Genomic DNA, 22557 nt, shown 5'->3' with positions numbered 1-22557 from the left:
GTCGGAACCTGTGGGTAATTTTCCCAACTTTTTATTTGAAGTTTGGTGAAAGTGCACTATAAAAAATTGCAAATCTGTTCGATTCATTCTTTTGAACTTCACAATAATAAATTTAGGAGAATGAATATTTGCAGAAATTGAATTCTAAATTTTAAGATCCATAATGTCATAGGCTTAATCACGTGAATCATTGTTTGTTTCTTTACTGGTTCCAGGCTCGCTTCGGCGAAACATTTTCCTTTCCAGACTAATTTGACTGTACAGTTTGAGGTAATTAACTGAATAAATGCTTTATTTTTTTTTTCATTTTAGTTGTTTGCTACGTCTTATGATTTTTTTTGCTTAAATAATTTCTACAACTATGTGAAGTTACAATACTCTGGGGCCTAAGTTATACTTTGTGATGCTCCATATTTGGGAAATCGCAGGAAATACTTTCAATTTTTGTTTAAGAAAAAATTCTTCATTTTTAGAGAGTATTAATTAATCATTAATTTACAATGTTGTCTATAATATCTTCTGGTATGGTATAACTTGAGAATTCTTGTTTTTTCTTGTACTCTCTTATAATTAATTAGTTTCAGTTATCGTCTTTCTGCATTGTTAATTTTCATGTCATTATTTAGATTTTATATTAGTTGGCAGCAAAAGTATGTGGCAGCAGAATGAACTCTTTTTACTTGATTTTATATTTATAATATGAGAGATTATTAGTACTAAAGCGACATTAAGTAAGTATATGTGATTGCGTTTTATTGCATTAGATGGCAGAGATTGTGATATCAATCGGGTCAAAGCTTGCAGAATATTTGGTGGCTCTAATTTCACAAGGAGCTATTATTTGTTTTGCTTCAAGCAGTTCATTGGAGGTGTTGAGAAAGCAAAACAAGAGCTGGAGGCAAAACTAGAAGACTTGAAAAAGTGCAAGGAAGAAGCTGATTGAAAAACTGAAGAAATAATGCCATCCGTGAAGAAGTGGTTGGACGATGTGAATGCAATCCTAGAAGAGGTGCAAAAGTTGCAACAAGAGCTTGAAGGAGGACCAAACAAGTGTTTTAATGTGTCACTCAGATATTCTTTAGCAAAACGAATGGAAAATAAGGCTAAGCAAATGACAGATCTCAAACAAAATTCCAGCTTTGAGCCATTTTCCCAACTGATCCAACTTCCTGGCATTACTTACTTCTCTTCCAAAGAGTTTATGGCTTTCAACTCAAGGAAATCAACTTATAATCGTCTTTTGGAGGCAATTATAAATGGCAAAAACAAGATGGTGGGACTATATGGTATAGGGGGCTCAGGCAAAACCACTTTGGCAAAAGAAGTGGGCAAGAAAGTGGATGAGTTGAAGCTTTTTGACAAGGTCATCATGGTAGTTGTTTCTAAACCCCTAAATATTATGAACATTCAGCAGGAAATAGCAGGGCAAATAGGCTTACAACTTCAAGAGCCAACTCAACTTACTAAAGCACAAAGGCTATCAGAAGGATTGAAAAATAAGAAGATTCTTATAATCCTGGATGATGTGTGGAGCAAACTAAAGCTTGAAGATATTGGAATTCCAACCACTGGAGGTTGTCATATCTTGTTGACCACTCGCCTTCGATATGTATGCGTCTCTATGGATTGTGAGAGTAAAATTGAGTTGTTACTCTTAACAGAGGAAGAGGCATGGGCTTTGTTCAAGATGCATGCTAACACAACTAGTGTGTCAACGAATGAGTTTGATAGCATCGGAAGGAAGATTGTTGATGAGTGTAAGGGTTTGCCTATAGCAATTGTAACAGTTGGAAGCACATTAAAAGAAAAGAGTATTCATACGTGGAGATCAACATTAGAAAGGCTACGACATCCCCCACCACTGGATATTGAAGATGATTTGAAGACCCCTTATGTAACTCTCAAAGTAAGTTATGATAATTTGTCGAGTCCGCTAGCTAAGTCACTCTTCATATTGTGCTCTATGTTTCCTGAGGATCATGAAATCCATATAGAGGATTTAATTCGTTTTGGCAAAGGGACTCTTAAGCTTGGTGAAAGAATTTACACAATGGAGAAAACAAGGGATAGGGTTTTAGCCAACATTGAGAAATTGTTAGATTCTTGTTTGTTAATGTATACCAGTAAGCAGGCACATGTAAAATTGCATGATGTGGTTCGAGATGTAGCCTTGTGGACTGCAAAGGAGAAGTGTCAAGAAGTTCTGGTGGACAACCAAGAAATTTCAGAGATGTTAATTGGTAAATACCAAAGTTTGGAAGATACAAAGGCAGTGTCATTGTGGAATTTGGATAAGCATCTAGAGCTCTCTAAACAATTGCATTTTCCAAAACTTGAGATTCTACTACTTCAACCATATGGGTTCATTCGAGATATTGAAGCAATGGAGTCACTCAAAGTCTTGGCACTCGTAAGACATGGATTTGAGTGGGAATTGCGGAGGCGGGATCTAAATTTTTGTTTAATTCCACAATCAATTGTATCATTAACTAATCTTCACACCTTATGCCTTAGGGGGAAAATTTTGGGGGACGTATCTCTTTTGGGTGAACTTAAAGGATTGGAGATTCTTGACTTACGTGGTTCTCTATTTGATGAATTACCTATTGGAATTGTAGATATGAAAATGCTGAAACTTTTGGATATATTTGGTTGTCAAATTGAGAAAAGCCCTTTAGAAGTAATTGGAAGATGTGAGCAGCTTGAAGAATTATACTTTTGGGACCACAAATCTGTCATCCTCGAAATTCTCTCTCTGTCAAATTTGAAGAGGTATATTATCTATGATTCCAGATTAATTTGTGACTATTGGCACGAGTCTTTTCAAGAATATTTTGATAGTTGTGATGAAGCATTAAGAGCTTTGTGTATACAAGGCTTTAGAGTCTCTTATTTGAATTTACCAATGAAAGATCTCATTCTTAGAGCAAACCACCTTTGGCTAGATAACTGTGAGTGGGATTATAAAGATACAAATTTTTAGATAAAGCACTTAGTGGTATCATGCTGTCAAGAGAAAAGATTCATCATCAAGAACCCTGATGTGAACATTCTTCAAACACAACAAGTATTCTCACGCTTGATCACTTTAACATTGTTTGAAATGAATAGTCTTGAACAAGTGTTTCAAGATTCATCTATTGGCTGCTCTCTCCCCATGTTACAAGAGCTATGGATATGGAGTTGTCCTGAATTGAGAATTTGTATCTTCTCACATGCCACCATTACGAGCCTGCCAAAGCTGAGAAAACTTCATATTGGCAACTATGACAAAGTGAAATGGCTACTGTCTTGTTCCCTAGCTTCTTATTGTCCTTTACTGAAGGAAATAATTATAAGCCATTGCTCTGAATTTGAGAGGCTCATTGATGAAAAAGCTGCACATGGGGATCCACTACTTCATGATAAGCAATATTATCCATATGTAAGTATTATTTGCAAAATTCCTCTTTTCTTTTTTTTTTTTGGCCATGAAGCAAAATTCCTCTTGAATCATTGCATATTAGAAATAATAGTCCATATTCACACATTTGATGAAAAATATTTATCTTCTCATTTAATTTTTAAACTGAATTTTTTTGCTTCTCTCTTCTTTTTTTTTTTTTTACCATGAAGCAAAAGTGTTGTTTGTTATCATAAAATAGTTTGGTAAATCATAATTTATATCACGATCTATATATTAATTGTACAAGGTAATTAAAGAAGCTAATATATTATAAATTAGTGTCGTTTCTTTCTTTACTTAAAGATTTTTAACTATATAATAATGTTTGTATAATGAAATTCTATATCTTTGTACTACTGCTAGTCCTCAGTATAAAATATAGTTTGCAGTGCACCTCAATGATAATATTTTAAAAATATATAGGATACATACATAATCATATATAATTGGAGAACTTTGCATAATGTTAAAGGGAAGATTAAGGACTAAGTAGCAATAATAAATAAAAGTTTGGGGACCAAATTTTATATTAAGTTAAAATTATTGGGACTAAGAGATTAATTTTTTTTATAGATTTAACTACTAATTATGTATTGTAACCAAAATACACTACTACTTGTATTTTTCTCTTTCTTTTTGGAGTATTACAAAAATTATTTACAAATTGTATTTTTTATTTCTTTCCACACACGAATCTGATAAAAACTTGAATATCTTTTGCTCATTTTAATTTATTATCAAAAAATTGATCTCATTCTTCCGAACAGCACTTTAAATTTTTTGTTTTATATTTTTGTCAATAAAATAATGATTTAGGATACCAAATTTTAAGATAAATGTTTTTCTTAAATTTTCTTTTGATATTTAAAAAGATCTCTCTTACCATGCCTCTTTTATTGCTATTAAAATTTTTATATTTTCATTTCAAGTTTTGGTAAGAAGTCTTGATTGTTATTATATATATTTGCCAACTTGTTAAAGAGGATTATTTACTAGCAATAGTTGGCAATAATTAATATATAATATAAGAAACTTACTGGGTTTAATCTCAAATCTAGTTAGAGTAAAAAGCAAGTTGTTATAATCAGTCCATTTCATAATTTTAATTTTAATACATTTACAGGGAAAGGAAACTGACAGTGCTTATGTAGGCGTTATAGCAAAAAGATTCAATCAGTTGCAAAATGAGCAATCCTTGATCCTTTTTCTAAGATTGAAAAGTCTACAAATTGTAAGGAGTGGAAAAAAGAAAGGTATATTGGAAATCCAAGTCAAAGGAATAGTGGAAGATGATGATGAATCTATTAAAGCCCAAGAGCCTCTAAAGCTGGATTCAGAGTTGAGTGGATTAAAATTATTTAGTCTACCAGAATTGGAATATATTTGGAAGGGCCCCATCCAAATTGTGAGTCTTTATAGACTTGAAAATGTTTTATTGCAGCACTGCCCAAAATTAAAAAATATCTTCACTCTTGCTATTATTGCAAGCTTTCCAGAGTTGAGAATACTTGAAGTAAATTATTGCAAGGAATGGGAGGGAATATTTTGTGAAGAATCACTCAAAAACCTCTCTTCTTCTAATATTTGCTTCCCCAAACTTACGGTTATAAGTATATCCTATTCCAACAAAGTGAGATGGTTGTTAACTTATTTTCTAGCATCTCATTGTCCTTCACTAGAGGATATAAGTATATCCAGTTGCTCTGAATTTGAGGGGCTGATTGATGAAGAAGCTGCACATGGGGATCCACTAGTTCATGATATGCAAGATCATCCACAGGTAAGTCTCATCCGCAATGTCTCTCTCTCTCTCTCTCTCTCTTTTGAACAGCAAATCCGCAATGTCTCTCTTGAATCATTGCATATTAGAAATAATAATAATCCATATATATATGTTGACGCATTTGCTAAAGTAGCCATGTTCAATTTACATCTCCCTTTTATTTGAAAATTTTTTGTTTACTATCGTATAATATATATATATATTTGTATAATCATTAAACATAACTTCTACAGTAATTATTTTATTTTTGACTTCACTTTATTATACCTGTATAAACCTCTTTTTATTATTAAATTTTCTTAGCTATACATTCAGGCTGCACGATGGAACTATTTTCTGAGTTTTCCTTATTTTTATAATAATAAAATATTATTGCCTTTTTGAGCTTTGTCTTTTTCTTATTAATTTTTTTTTAAAATAATGACTTTTATTGTGGTAAGTGCTTGTTCAAAGTTATTTTATTCAAAAATAAATTAGTGTTGATGCATTATCTAAAAACTACACATACTTTAAAAGAAATATTTTTCCTTTCAAAATTTTCGCCATGCTTTTCTTTTCTTTTTGATGTGAAAAAAATACCTTTTTGTGGCTCTTTCTTTTTCTGCTAAAAATTAAGTTAACATTACAATTTTTGTTCAAATAGTTCTTGTCGGTCAAGAAATATTTAATATGTGTACTTCTTGCTAAAAAATATATATATTATTTATTAAATGTGATATGGTTGTCATAATGGAGAATTAACATAATCATGTAGTAAAAATTATATACAACATTTGCCAGTCACACATTTTCCATGTTACTATAAAGATTGATTGAGTCTGGTAAAACACGTGTCGAGACTATGTTAACACAATTTTAAAAGCACGTTATTTTCATTTTGCCATTAAATGATCAATTCGGAAAATACTTATAACGGCTAGCATAATATAAATTATTGTCCGTAGAAGTTCTCACCACAGATTTCAAACATTTTGATAAAATTTTTCTTTCACTCACCTACCTCTTTTTCATAGAATTTCTGTTTAGCATTTACATTATGCTACTAAAGATTAAACTGCTCGAATTTTTCTTTTTCCAGTACTACAAAATATTATTTGCAGGCTGCATTTTTGAATTTATCTTTCTACAAGTGAATTTGATAAAAAATTTAATCTCTTTAGTTCCTTTTAATTTTTTTGTCAAATAATTAATTTTATTTTTCCAAACAACCCTTTTGATTCTTTATTTTTTATTTTGTCAAGCAAATAATTATGTGGGACTGTATTTTATTTAGAATAAGTTAGAGTTGATATAATATCTATAAATTACCTACGTATATACAATATTTGTTTTTCTGTGGACGTTAAAAAGTTCTTTGTCAGTGGACATCTTTTATTGCTATTAAAATTTGTACGTTTTCCTTTCAACTTTTTTGGCGAAACTAACTGGCATGCTTTAATCTCTCAGCAACCTTTGATCCGAAATTGTTCTGAACTTGAGAGGCTTGCTGAAGAAGCATCATATGGGGATCGGCTACCACTTCTCAAACTGAAGTACTTAAGCTTGCGGTCAGTGCCAAAATTGAGAGAGATCTTCCCTCACGTAAGTGTTTTCTCTCACTATTTCTTTTTTTATTTGTGATTTTTTATGGATAAAATTGATAAATGTCTTTTAAATTATTTATCAAACATAACACTTTATTTTTCATTTTATAGCTTCGTCGGAGAAATAACTTCTTTGTTATTACAGAAAGTACTTGTTCATGGTTGTTTTTGTTAAGAATGAATTAGTGGAAATATTTTCTCATTTTCTTTGGACGTGAGAAAATTCTTTTTACAGGACCTATTTTCCTTTCCTCTTGTTTACTTTTTAAATTTATTTGAAAATTTGTGTTTACTGTGAAACGATATATATGAGTAGCAAGACTATATTCTAATGAAAAGCCATAATCATTTCAATTTTATTATTTAATATTTTGCGTCAATGAAGAAGTCTTCTCGTCATGAAATCAAGCTAGAAATTACTTGAAGTATTAGCAATGTTCCCATTAATGCTTGGTTGCGGAACCATTTTTTGTTTTTGTGAGCGGTTCTTTATCATGGAAAGTATGATTTGTCCAAAACTGTTTGATTTGAAATAAATCAACGTCGATGCATATTTATACATCATACATTGTGTACGTGTGTGTGTGTCTATGTATATTTCACATTGGACCATCAATAATATGTATAAGAAAAGTCTAACTTAATAAAATTCATCTTACTGAGCTTATATTATTACAGTTTTATAAATATGTGAAATGAATGGGGTTCACTTTTTAATGTTACAGTGCCATTAAATTTATGTGGTTCATGTGTGTGTATACATAGTCCATATGTTGAATTTTCATCTAATCATTGAATATATTTACTTCACAGAAACATGACAATGACAGAGTGAAGGTGGTAAAGTCAAAATTGTGTTTTGTACTGTTGGAAGATCTACCGGAATTAGAATATATTTGGAAAGATCCCATACAAATTTTGAGCTTCCATAGACTTAAATCGATTGGACTATGTAAATGCCCAAGATTGAGAAATACGTTCACTCTTGCTGTTGTTACAAGCCTTCCAGAGTTGAGGTATCTTAGTGTAAAAAGTTGCAAAGAATGGGAGGGAATATTTTGTGAAGAGTCACTTGAGAATCTGTCTACTGCTCCTCTTGTTTGCTTCCCCAAACTTAAAACCATTGAAATAATTGATTGCCACAAAGTGAGAAGGGTGTTCTCATATTCTCTGGCATCTCATTGTCCTTCTTTGGAGGAAATAACTATAAGGAATTGCTCTCAATTGGAGAGGGTTGTTGTTTGAATGAAGGTGAAGTAGCTGCTCATCATCAAAGGCTGTTTCCTAAACTGAATGATTTGGATCTCGGGAAGTTGCCAAAGTTGAGAGAGATTTATGAAGGTTATGAATCCAACCTCCTTTCTGGTACTATAACAATAGAAGATTGTCCAAACATATCAAAAATCTCAAAAATCCCATTAGAAGACAAGCCCTCGTCATCAAGTTCGTAGCTACACTCTTTCTTTCAAACTATTATCATATTTAATCAATGAAATAATTTTGTGCATTACAATTTCTATCTCTATATGAAAAAAAAAGGTCTTTTATTAGAAGGAAAATTTTTTTATCTTAACACCCACACATCACATCCCTCTAATTTTTTTTAATAAAAAATTCTATCTTTTATTTTGTCTATATGTTCCATTTTGATTAAGCTGATAATTAATTGTTTGTTTTTTTGGTCAGCCTTGGAGATCAAATTGGAAAGTTAGACAATGAACGGCTGATGATGAGCTTTGGATCTTCCAATGGTTTCTTTATCTGCATTTGTTTCTTACTATGTTGTGTGTGAAAATATGTTGGATTTGTATCAGTGTATTGAAAATTACACAAAAAATTAAGAAAAACTTAAAATTTTAGACATACCCTGCTTTGAAGTTGTTTTTATTTGAGTCTGTTGGAGCTATGCAAACTATATTCAAGATTGGACACAAAATACAATAACTGCGTGGCCCTTGTGTGCGTAACTTATTTTATTTCAAATATTGTATCAATCAATGATTTCTTATGTCGTCCTTTATTTCAATCTCGCAATATAGTTGTTATTGTTTAAAAAAATACAATCACAATTCTATATTGATTTATATGTAAAAGAATCATCACAAAAAAGGTTTTTCTAATAAAAAAAAGGATAACATATTTTAAATTGTAGACGAATAAGTTTTGAAGGTCCTACCCATAATCTCTCCACACTTGCTTCATCCTTCCAAAGGATAAAGTCATGTTAATGTTTATAAAGCATTTTAAGTGAAGTTTATAATCCAATCCATCAATTTGACAACAGTAAATAATTATAAAATTTAAGAGTTGCCTACATGTTTGTATAAAAATTAAAAAAATTGAGAAAGAAAACGTCATTAAGGGATAATAATATTAATCCATCATCAAATGGAATTAAATTATGTTATTAAAAAAGAATTAAATTATATTTGGCCTCTACAAGGATTAGTGATAAGTGATATAATAAAAGAATATGGCAAAGCTCCTAGTGTTTAATTTAACAATAAAAATATCATCCATATATAGTCCATTTAGTGTAAACGAAAGTCCTGCTGATAGGTTCTCTATTTTTCCCCTTTTTTTAATTCACCTAATAGATTATACTTTAGCAAACGTTTATAAGAAATTAGGTTCTTTACATTCATGGATTCACATTTGAGGAAAGTTCCATAAAAAGAAGCAACTACAAATTAGAAATAGTCTTGAGAGTTTTTGAAAAGTTACTAAAGCTAGAAACATAAATGTTCTGTTTATTGAACTTACAAAGCATGAATCCAAATGCTTTATAATCCTAAGTGGAAACAAGTTAAAAAAAAATTGAGGGATGATTGTGAAGAAATAATATCACTCATCATCTATGTCATGACTTAAGGATTTATGTATATGTGCTTCTCATTCTCATGAATATCAAGTAGGTGGAAGGAACCTATTGAAATTGAATGGCAAAGTATAGAACTCTTCGATTGAAAGGCAAAATATTCTCCTATAAACTTTTTGAACTTTATCCCCCACGTCATTCCTCTATCTTTCTTTGACTTTTCAACCTTGAGCGTGTTGGCAAGTAATACCCCCACGATCAAAGCCACTGTGGCTGGCCATGAGAATATGGTGTTTATGAGTGCATTAAACTACAAAGATGACACATTGTCGCACATTAAAATGAGCTCTTGATGTTCAAAAATTTCAGCAATAATGCAAAGATGGTTTGCTTTTATCTTAATCAATAATCTCAGCCTTTTAGACAACTTTCCCCTTAATGCCGTCAAAGGCATTGAAATTAAATATTCTAAATTAATAGAAAATATTCTAAACCATTTTAACTTCAAGTCAAACCACAAAGAAATAGACTGAAATTTATTTAACTTAACTTGTTTGGTTCAACATTTCTGGAAATAGATTCCATTTTGCTTGCATATAAAACAAGTGTAATATCTATTATCCAAAGAGAATGCAGTACAGTGTAGTGAATATCAGGAACGGTAGAGATGCAAAAACAGCCCCAAACTTTCTTGTGGAAACTTGTGTAAAAAACCATCTGCTTACTCTGCTTTCAGCTCTGTCATCATAACAGAAAACAACTGACTTGTTAAGCTCAGGAAAGTGACCTTTCTTCATAATCAAAATTGTCCAATCACACAAAAATTAGTAGATATAGTCATCTTCACTCACACAATGGAGGCAGATACCTACTGGGGGAGATATCAGAGGATTAGTGTATCTTCCGGTATAATAATATTAAGAATAAGAGATAGTACCTTATTGGAATGAATCCAACCAATTACTTCAAGTAACATCTATTTGGATTAATGTCCTAGTTTCATGTTGCAACTCTGATTATGATCGATGCTTCTGAATTACAGTTCAAGCTGGAGAGCCATGTCAGAATATTAGAAAGTAAACTAAAATTGCTCTGAACCTTGGGAGGTAGCATGTAAGAAAAGCTTCATGTACAGTTTAATAATCAGCTATAGTTATGTTTTTTAAACGGATCAAACATGTGTTAAAGATCAGAGACATAGAATTGGAATCTGCTTTCTGAAGCTTGCTTGGAAAGTCGTAAACTCCGCCTTGTCCTTTGGAACCTAAAGAACGGACAGATCTCAATTGAATTCTATTCCTATTCAAGCTTTTGGAAATATCTTTCAATGATAACAAATAAATATACTTCTCCGGTCCTTATTATAAGACCCAATTTGACTTTTTATTTAGTTCTAATTATAAGACCCCAATCCATTTTGTCTCTTATATTTGTGCATTTTTTTCCAAGATAATCCTTCTAAAAATGATAGTTTTAGCCAATATACTTAATTAGCAAGGATATTTTAGGAATGACAACACTTATTTATTATAAATAACCAACTTAACTTACTTCCTTAATCTCCTCAAATAAGTCAATTGGGTCTTATAATTAGGACCGGAAGAGTATTATTTTTAATTAGATAATCTAATAAGAAATACACAGATTGAAGGAGTACAAGACATATTGAATATATGAACCTCATAATTTGTTTTAGGTTCCATCCACACATCTTTACCTGCATCGTGGTTATGAAGCTTCCAGGAAAACACATTTTCTCTAATAAAACATATATAGATCAATTCTAACATAAGAATTTTTCTAAATATCATCATTCTAGGCTTTAGAATACTGCACGGTGCTATGAATCCAGAATCCCAGATTCTCTGTGGCTCTTTTAAGAAATTAGTGTTTTGTTTTCCTTTCTCTGGCTCTGCATTGAGCTATATTTTTGTTCCGTCTAACTTGTCAAGCATGTTTTCCATATTCTTCTAGAATGATCTTGAAATTATGTGATGGAGATTGGGTCACGATGGAGGCGTCACTTTATAGCCAAACTCTTTATGCTTCGTTTGGATGGGAATAAAAGTTAAAAGGAACAAAAATAGGAAGAGAGAAAATTGAAGAGATAATGTTATCCTCCTTCTTGTTTGATTAGAGGAGAGAAAATAGGAAAAAAAAAGAGCAAATACATAAATGACTAAAATACTTTTATATCTATATCAAAATATATCATGTTGAAAATAAAATTGAACATTCCAATGAAAACATCATACTAAGACTAACATCATTAAATAATTTAAAATCAAATGATTTGGTAAAAGAATATTGTCATTTGATTATATTTTAAAAACCAAATAATTTAGTAAAAAATATTATTTTTAAGGTAAAAATAAAAAGTGGGTAAATTTTTAAAATTAAACATGATAAAAGAAATAAATAAATTATATATTAATAATCAAAATTTAAAATAAAATTTGAAATATATGAAGATATATATATTAATAATGGAGTTTGCGTGCTGGTTTTGAATTTGGCCATAATACAGTGAGATGATTTATTAATATTAATTTGCTGAATTATGAAGTAGCCATAAATAAAAATAAAAAGAAAAATTTTGCATCAAACATAGAAATGGGAGATTACTAGACTATTTTGGAGGAGGACATACAAGGGATGTGGACAGAGGAGAACATCGATTGTTGTTCGTTATACCCTATTTTCTCCTGTATTTTCCTTTCCTCCCACTTTTCTCTTCAAATCCGGACAGGGAAAATCTCTTCTTCTTTTTTTTTTTTTCCCCCCACCGCCGGATCCTCTGTATCATTGTGGACAGAGGAGAACATCGATTTTTGTTCGTTATCGGCCACAAGCAAAGGGGTAACATCGCTGCCGGGTCGGGTTAGTCGTATATCCCTGGCTGCTAGCGGCCAAAATCATCCGGAGATATGACGTAAAATAAACTGAAAATCCTCTGGAGAAAGCCAGAAGCCACACAGATATATACACGGAGCTTTGCTTTAATTAAAGCTACACACAAACACACACAGATATGGAGACCTTCTAACAAATTAATAGGTGGCTGGAAGACAGGGGAGAGAGAGAGAGAGAGAGTTAAGAAGCACAAAGGGAGAGACTGAGAAAGTAAAGAAAGAAAATTGAGAGAAGAAGAAGGGAATGGATCATCATACCTTTTTAGCTGCTGTTGAACTCACTCTTTTACACTGATTGTATAATCGATATAGTTGTCAATATTAAAAAAAAAAAAAAACTGAAAACTTCCACTAAAATTCTGTTTAAAACAGGGCACTCTCCATAGAATAAGATCAAACACATAGCTGAAAACTTCATGTGGTGGCAGTAAGAGAGACACCAGTAGATTTTTCTTTTTTCCAGAAGAAAAATGATGACTTTAGTAGAGCACTGCGGATGAACAGAGCACATTTGTCTTCCGTGAGTTCTAGCTTACCATCGCTGAAGGCTTCCACCAACTTCTCCCATTCCCAGTGGGGAAAAAGACCTTAGTCACCAGAAGAAAAAAAAATGACAACTCATATTTTTAGACCATGTCGGCATGGTTAATTAACCGAAGGAGTTAAAGCTTAGCCTCATGTTCTTGAATCTTGATATGTAATGGCTTCTGGATTAGGCACATTCAACCGCGAGCAATAATCAAGTGTTTAGGTTGAAATCGTGACTTGTTAATCTACGCTAATGAAATTAACAAGCTTTATTCCTTCTTAATATTGCCCATAATTTATGTTAATGATCTCTTTAAATCTCATAATTATATTTCTTTGAAAAAGTTGGTCAACAAATTCATTATATGAGCGCTCTGAAACACGTTTCATCTCATGCCCACTCATATTGAGCCACTTGGTCTCATCTTTGATTAAATAAATAGAAAATGAAGCATATTGTGGGCATACAACCTTCTTTCATTAATAAATGTTCAAGCATCTTTAATTGCATTACCTTTTCCCTTTTTGATTCCAATCAAATTAGTGAGACTTGTGTCACATCTTGTCTTCTCTTTATATATTAAGACTGGAATAACAATTACTTTGGGATCCAAAGAAAGAAGGGAATACTTTCATTTTCTTCATCTTCAAGGAAAAAAACAGTATAAGAGAAACCTAAACGATAGCATAAAAAATATGCTTTAAAACATTGTTTCTAAAGTTTTCCAAACATATGACCCATATCTTTTGCAAATAATAATAATAATAATAATAATAATAACAACAACAACAACAACAACAATAATAAAATTAGCTAATTTTGCTTTTCTGTGTTTTCTTTTATTGATCAAAAGTATGATGAGAGATTGTTTTAAAATATTTTTATTTATTTTTTTCTTTCAATTTCTCTTTTCATTCAAAGAAGCCTATTAATAAAAAAAAAGTTTGGCGTTAGATCATAAAATAAAAAGCATTAACAGATGTTGCTTTCTACTTCTGAAAAAATATGAATTGAAACAAATTTTTCCTTCTAATAAAATTTATATTATAAATTGGAGGGAGTAAACATTAAATGAGTTAAAAAAAACGTAATTAATATTTTTATAAGAAGTAACTATTTTTAACAACTTTTTTTAATGAACATGAATTATTTTTATAAAATGATACAGTAGGAATAGTAATCTACTCATTAATTAATTATTAATTTAGGGAACAAAAAATCTTCTTTACCCTTGAAAAAGAGTAATAAACTAATAATAGAAGGTCGATTCAAATCTCAAGTAATGCTTTTAGCGACTATAAAATGTGTCAACGTAACTTAATTATCATCTTAAGTTAATTTTTAAAACAATTTGCTTTGAAAATCAGAAGTACTCAAAATTCTAAAATAATATTGATACAATTTTTTACTCATTTAACACCGTAAAACTTCATAACCAAGATTACACCAAAATATAGTTTAGGATACTCATTATTACTGGAAAATATTTTTAGAAACAATTGTTTTTTGCCAGCTTAAGAAAAAATTGTATAAAAATTAATTTAGGATGCTAGATGCTGTGGAGAAAATATTGTGCCAAGACTATTCACTAGAAACAATGTCAAGTAGATTTTCACCATAACTATAGTATTCTCTTATATTTATTTAGGTAGGCATGTTCGGCTAATTGGAGACAGACCTCATCAGTTGGAACACCCATAGTTAAAGGTGAACATGAGAGATTAAATTGTAATTAGGTTTGTTCATTCAGTAAGATGCCTCAGATCAAGTAGGTTTCTTTGGTAGACTTTTCAACCATTGCTGTATTCCAAATTGTAATCATACTTGCTGATGGAGCATTCCGTTTGCTAGAGAGCAAGAAGCTTATGGTGCACATTGACTCACTAGAATCAATCAGCTGCTTTTGTAGTGTTGCAAGCTTTTTCACTTGAATCGATCCATCTTTGTCTTTAAGTACAAATATGTTCAAGTATCCGTAATTACATTCTTCTGTCATTCATTGCCCTCTTATCCTCAAGGCCATGTTTCAATCTTGTAGGTAAATATTGTGTTGGAGATTCTTTGTTATATTGATTCTTAAATTAATTTTTGCTAGGAAAAATTGAATAATAGAAAGTGAAACATCAACAAGAGTTTGCTATTTGGTCTAGCCATGTGAGAGTAAATTTATGTTAGTTGGATTTGTATTATTTAGTTGTTGATGACTTCTTATGTGGTATTTCGTTTAATTTCTAAATTGTTAAAGAGTTTAGATTAACTTGTTTGATTCATTTACATTCACCTGATCTCATTTGTTCTTTCTTATATTTATGTTCAATCTTGCACGATATGTACATACTAGCAGCAGTCTCAATCATTTTCTTCAACCTGCCTCTACTGTTCAAGCTTCTCATCAAACATTTTCAAGTTCATTTATTTGTCAAACACGTAAATATTCACGTAAAGATTTTTTGCTATGTTGTTTTTTGAAATAGGAAAAATTAATTTGATAGTGCTTGTAGTTTGGTTAAATTTTGAATAAGATTCTCAGGGCTCGTTTGATATGAGGAAAATGAAAGGAAAGGGAGGGGAGGAAAAATTTTATGTAGGTACATAAAATATATACTTCTTTTTGCATGGAATATTAGAAATACATGTTTTACAAAACTATACTACATACAGCTTGTGTTAACTTAAGATATTTATTAGTTTTTAATGTGTCTCTAATCATTATTTAAACTCCAAATTTAAATTATTAAACGATGAATAATTATATTATAAAGTTTTACACACCTCTTTAGTCAAGGGAATATTTAATATATTATGTTAAGGGCTTGTGACTTGAAAATTTAAGTTCTTGAGAAAATTTTTTTGAATATTTTTTCTTAAGTAAATATTTATAAATTCTTTTATGATAATACCCAACACAGACACGTATACATATGTTTTACATTGTAAAATGTTACCCTGACTAATGAAAATAGTTAAAATAATTAGTTTTTTAATTTTTGTCAAAAACTTATTGAAATGATAATTATAAAAATTGAATAAATTGTTCCCTCAGTCTCTCGATTTCATTTTAAGGTCTCCATTTTTTTGGCAAAAAATATGTAGAATCACTATTGCGATAAATACCTACAACATACTTATTTCTCTGTGTTTATCTCTGTGTGTCTTCCCTTGCTGCTCACCAGTCATCACATGGTTTTTGTTTCGGCAAAGGAAGAGGCCTAGGGTCCAAAACACAACCAACTACATCAGCCCAGACCTGTTCTCCAACCTCCGTACACCAACCTTATCCCTTTCGAACCGGGGCGCCTTTTCTCCCAGATCTGAAACCCCCCCAAGACCAAATCCCGTCTTAGCCATAATATATGCACAAGAATTAGAACTTCGCTTGATTTTGCAGACACGAGCAGCTCACTCCTTCTCCATCAAAGAAAGAATTCCCCTATGGATTCCGTTACAGAACCCCTTCATCTCCTTCCCCTTCAAACGCCGAGCTAGAATCCCAGAGTCTGTTTCTATGATGACCCCACGGAACCCCCTCAGCCCTCTAGCTAACTCCAGCCCTCTCAAAATGCCCCAATTTTGAGAAAAGCCACAGATCCACTCCCCATTTTCATCACGAAGGATTCCCCCACAACTCGCCAGACCGGGCTCACCTCTACAGAATCCATCAGTGTTGAGCTCATCGGAGGTTCCCATACATCTACAGCCTCCCTCAACCCAGCACTCATACGTTCAATGATAACCTTCATTTCAGCGAATTCCGTTGCTTGAGACCAAGATCGTTTTACCAACTCAAAGTATGAAGCTTTTTCAGCTCTGAAAAGCCGGCCATTCCTCTGCTTCCACAAGTTCCTGCAGACCCCTCTAGAAAGAACACCCCACGGTATGTTTCTCATTTTCTGATCTGCTGCTCATCACATGCTGAACAATTTTCTTTACTTCTTTTTTAATTAAAATATTATTATAAAATTAAAATTGAAATTTCAGATTTTTTTGGTACTCATAAAGTACAATACTCAACACAGTAAAACTTCATGACCAAGATTACACCGAAATATAGTTTAGGGTACTCATTGTCGCTAAAAAAATATTGTAAGAAAAAATTGTATAAAAATTAAATTAAGATGCTAAATGTTGTGGAGAAAATATTGTATAAAAGTATTCACTAGATCCAGTAGGTTTCTGGGGGAGACTTTTCAACCGCCGCTCTTTTCCAAATTATATTATAATCCCATAAGCAGAATTTTGTACTAGTGTTAGCTTTTTACGTTGAAACAACCCATCTTTTTCTTTAAGTACAAATATGTTCAAGCATCTGTAATTACGCACATGATCTCTTTGTTTTTTGATGTCCAATTAAATTAAATTAGTGATTTATCATGACAGTTGGTTGGTGCTTTTCTTTTTCATTTTGATTTTACAAACCAGACTCTCTTCTTGCAGGTAAATGTTGTCTTTGGAGAATCTCTATTACGTTGATTCCTTAATTAATTTTTACGAGAACAAAATTATGAGTATTAGAAAATTAAACATAAAAAACAGTCTGTTAGATGTTCTCACCATGTGACTGTAAATTTGTATTAATTAGATTTGTGTGTGTTCAATCTGTGACAGTATAATCATGCAGAATGCTGTTTCCTAACTTTCATATTTTGACCAAATCGAAGAATTATGTCTAATCATTTTGATCTTATAGATTAATCATATCAAAACATAACTACAAAAAATAAAGTTAATACCATTTTCTGATCACCTTTCTTTTTGTTCACTGTCTCCTGAAATATTTTCAATCAAATTATATATTTTATTGGCTTTTAAATTAATTTTGTCAAATATTATAATATTATAATATTGAACATCAAATCTGTTAGACGCTTTTGTCATGTTATGATGTATTTATATTAACTGAATATTTATTTTTGAATGAATCTGCATTTCATAACAAGTTTGGTTATTCAACTTTATTTTTTTCCTCCTTTTGGTTCGTCAATAATTGCAATAATATCAGGCCAAAAAAATTGCAATAATGAATTTTAAGACATGAATTTTTTTTAAAAAATTTAATATATCTTATATTTGTACCGATTGGATGAATTGTTATTTGTTATTTTTTCGCAGCTGGACATCTCTAAATTTGAATTAAAAGTTAGTCGGGAGGGCATTTCTGCTTCATTCGTCTTACTTTATTATAATATTTGAGGTAAGTAACAAATATCATAATGACCCATTTAATCACTTATTTTACTTATATTTTATTTTTCTTATTGTTTGCCATGAATATAGTGAGGGAATAATAGCTCAATTACCAAATGAATTGATATCTTGACAAAGGTAAGGAATAAAAAATCGGACTAATCATTACATCAGTTGAGACAATGAATTATATTAGGTGGATTCAAATCTCAAGAGATGCTCTTACCGACTATAGAAATGGTTAACGTAACTCATAATCATAAATTAATTTTTAAAGCAATTTCCTTTTAAAGTCAGAAGTGCACTAAATTATTAAGATAATTTGAATACAATTTTTACTCATAAGGTATTTGCTTAATAGTATTCAACACAGTAAAACGTCATGACCAAGATTACACATAGATATAGTTTAGGATACTCATTGTTACTGAAAAATATTGTAAGAAAAAATTGTAATATTTTGTCAGCTTGAGAAAAAACTGTATAAAAATTAATTTAAGATGCTAAATGCTGTGGAGAAAATATTGTAACTAAAGTATTCACTAGATCCAGTAGGTTTCTCGGGGAGACTTTTCAACCACTGCTCTTTTCCAAATTATATTATAATCACATGAGCAGAATTTTGTACTAGTGTTAGCTCTTTATCTTGAAACAACCCTTCTTTAAGTACAAATATGTTCAAGCATATGTAATTATGTACATGATCCTTTTCTTTTTTGACTCCAATTAAATTAGTGACTTGGAAGTTGACTGGTGCTTTTCTTTTTCATCTTGATTTTACAAACCAGGCTCTCTTCTTGCTCATCCAGGTGTGTGACGCCTAAGATTTCATGTTTACTTTTGTTGTCCCAAGTCTTTGGCATACGAGTTCCCTTTAAACAACCATAGTAATTCCGCAGGAAATTTGATTAAAAGTTCCTGTTTAAAAATTTAATTAGCTAAAAGAATTTAAATTTGAGCGAATACAACTATGATATATATGAGTGTAACTTTTCTTTTACTGTATGCAATATATCATTAGAGATGTGTAACAATTATCAATACGTAAAGCATTTGCACATAACAAAAAATATGTTGCATACAACAGATGAAATGTGACACTCACAGATGATAATTGTATGTGCCCAAATATAGGTCCTTTTAACTAATTAAGTTTTCAAAAAGAAATTTTTCCCTAATTCCTATTGTACGCTTATTAAATATGAATATTTTAAAGTACTACCTGGGGAATAACTTGATTGTTTGGGGCCTGTTTTACATACTTATTCCCTTTGCCATACTAAAATTGAAATAACAATTACTTTGGGGCCCAAAGAAAGAAGGGAATATTTATTTTCTTCATCTTCAAGCAAAAGGACAGCACAAAAGAAACCTAAAGCAGTGTGCATCAAAACCGATTTAAATCACCATTAAGGAATGAACATATGGCTTACTTCAACTTTAGAATTGGTGTCCCCATAATTAAAGAGGTCAAGTAAAAAATAAATCCTCATCATCTATTCTCCTTTAAAGAGTTCAGACTTCCTTCTTATCTTTGTTGACATTCTTATGCCGTTCATTGCCCTATTTCATCAGCTCATCTAAGGCGTCTTGCGGGTCAATATTGTCTTTGGAGAACCTTTGTTATGTTGATTCTTTAATTAATTTTTATTGGGAAAAATTATGAATATTAGAAAATTAAACATAAAAAACAATCTGTTAGATGTTCTCACCAAGTAGGGTTGAGCAATAGGCAGGGCGGGCTAACCTGAAAGTTAGGCCCTAGCCTGCCCCTTTATGAATAAACGGGCATGGGCTAACCCATAATCCGATAGCAGCTTATTTAGCCCTTATTAAATAGGCTATGGGGCAGCCTGTTTGGGCTGACCAGTTTACGGGGTAACCCATTTATGTTTCTGTTTTTTTTTTTTGTAATTTTTTCAGCATAGTTACTTTGTATATGTAACCTTATGAAGCTGTCAATAAATTTTGCATGCTAAATAGCAAATCAAATATGAAATAACATCACATAATATCAACCATATCCAATCACACAACATCACTTAGAGTCACAAACAATCAAAGTTTGATAAAATTATAAAAATAGTCACCAATAATAAAAAGTCTCATAAACTTTGAAAGTTCCAACTTTCACTTAAAGGATAAAATAAAAGTTTAGACAAGCATAAATGTTTGATAAAAGATGAATGAGAAACAATATCATCAATTAAATGAAGAATAAAAATATTTTTAAAAAAATTAAAACTGAAATGGGCGGGTATGGGCAGCCTAATATCTTACCCATAGCTTAACCTGTTTAATGGGCTACCCTGTCTATTTAAGCCTGCCCATTTATAATCTCTTATTTGGGTTAATTGGGAGGGCTCAAACGGGCAAAAATTTCATGGGTTATGGGCAGCTTGACGGGTAATAGGTTTGTTGCTCACCCCTATCACTAGGTGACTGTAAATTAGTATTGATTGGATTTGTGTGTGTTCAATCTGTGACAGTATAATCATGCAGAACGTTGTTTCTTAACTTTCATATTTTGACAAGATCGAAGAATTATGTCTAATCATTTTGATCTTATAGATTAATCATATCAAAACATAAGTACGTAAATAAAATAAATACCATTTTCTGATCACCTTCCTTTTTGTTCACTGGCTCCTGAAATACTTTTAATCAAATTATATTTTTTATTGGCTTTTAAATTAATTTTATCAAATATTATAATATTAAAATATTAAACATCAAATCTATCAGATGTTTTTGTCATATTATGATGAATTTATATTAACTGAATATTTATTCTTGAATGAATTTATTTTTTCTGCATTTCATAACAAGTTTGATTATTGAACTTTATTTTTCCCTCCTTTTAGTTCCTCAATAATTGCAATAATATCAGGCCAAAAAAATTGCAATAATGAATTTTAAGACTTAAACTTTTTTTAAAAAAATTTAATATATCATGTATTTGTACCAATTGCATGAATTGTTATTTGTTACTTTTGTACAGCAGAACATCCCTAAGAGTTACTCGGGAGGGCATTTCTGCATTATTCGTGTAACTTTATTATGATATTTGAGGTAAGTAACAAATATCATAATAATCCATTTAGTCACTTATTTTATTTATATTTTATTTTTCTTATTATTTGCCATGAATATAGTAAGGAAATAATATCTCAATCACCAAATGAATTGATATCTTGACAAAGATAAGAAATAAAACACCGGATCAATCACTAAACCGGTTGAGACAATAGACTAGATCAGGGTCCAGCCAGAGTCAGACTGGTCATATTAAAATAATATAATTTAATTGACAATAAAAAAATATAACAACATTTATAAATAAAAATCACTCAACAAAATCTAAGAAACTATAAAAATAGTTTAAATGTTTATTTTTTTCCCAACAGTTTAAATGTTTAATTGTAGCAGTCAAAATTATTAAAATACATATCTACTTTAAATGTTTGATATTTTTAGGTGGTTGAGACAAAAATCTGCAGTTCATTAAAATACATATCTTTCTCTCTCTCTCTCTCTCTCTCTCTCTCACGTTACTGCTTCCCATTTTCCTCTCCATGACACGCATCATGAGCAGTTTTCCTCTTTCTTCTTTGAACAACGAACAACCAGCAAGCACAATAAAATAGCAAACCTGGAACCCGCTTCACAGTTCTTCATTTCTCTTTCTCAGCTAATTTGCATTTGCCTTCCTCATTTCTCTTTCATTTGTCCATACTTCATCCATTCCATTATCTCTGTCATCTTCCTTCTTACCTTTTACTGTTCTAGTTTCTCCCCTCTCTCTCACAGTTTCTCTCTTACAGCTTCAACAACAAATAAGCCCCCCTGGTAAAGCCTTGAATGTTGAATCATCCTTTTATCTTTCTTCCATGCGTTTTAGTTTCCACGCTAAAATGCTTCTTCACTTCATTTTCTAGCATGTTTAGGAATTCTCTCACAGTAAGGTTTGTTTTCTCTCTCTATTTTTCCTCTTCCTCTACCTTCTTTTCTCGGTAAATCATCTCCTTTCTCACAGTTTATGCACTTTTAGGACGTAAAAAAGTTTAAACCGGATAATCACCCATCCCACCTGGTGGCTACTTGGTTAAACCCGTTTGTCACTGGGTCTAACAAGCAAACTTGACCAAACTGAAGGCCAATTTGCCAGTTTTCTGATTGAACACCCAGGCCGATTTTTTTACCTAAAGTAAAGAATAATCTAAAAACTCTTAGTTTTATTGTGATGTTTCTACTTTTTCTATCGGGTTTGGGTGTCGTTATTAATTTAATATGTATTGTGGAT

General features: G+C 31.2%; 1 protein-coding gene across 1 annotated transcript; it reads left to right on the top strand.

Moving 5' to 3' along the window:
• Positions 1-958: 958 nt before the first annotated feature.
• On the top strand, positions 959-16579 carry LOC114730864 (disease resistance protein At4g27190-like). Its single transcript, XM_028917968.1, has 6 exons — positions 959-2772; positions 3112-3424; positions 4569-4698; positions 5125-5225; positions 6675-6775; positions 16459-16579. The coding sequence occupies exons 1-6, from the start codon at positions 959-961 to the stop codon at positions 16577-16579; spliced, it is 2580 nt and encodes an 859-aa protein (XP_028773801.1).
• The last annotated feature ends 5978 nt before the right edge of the window (positions 16580-22557 follow it).

The sequence above is a fragment of the Neltuma alba genome, unplaced genomic scaffold (genome assembly GCF_004799145.2).
Source record: "Neltuma alba isolate B1F8T4 unplaced genomic scaffold, ASM479914v2 tig00012772_pilon, whole genome shotgun sequence".
Taxonomy (NCBI): Eukaryota; Viridiplantae; Streptophyta; class Magnoliopsida; order Fabales; family Fabaceae; genus Neltuma; species Neltuma alba.
Note: the sequence above shows the minus strand (reverse complement) of the source record. Positions and strands in the feature narration are given on the sequence as shown.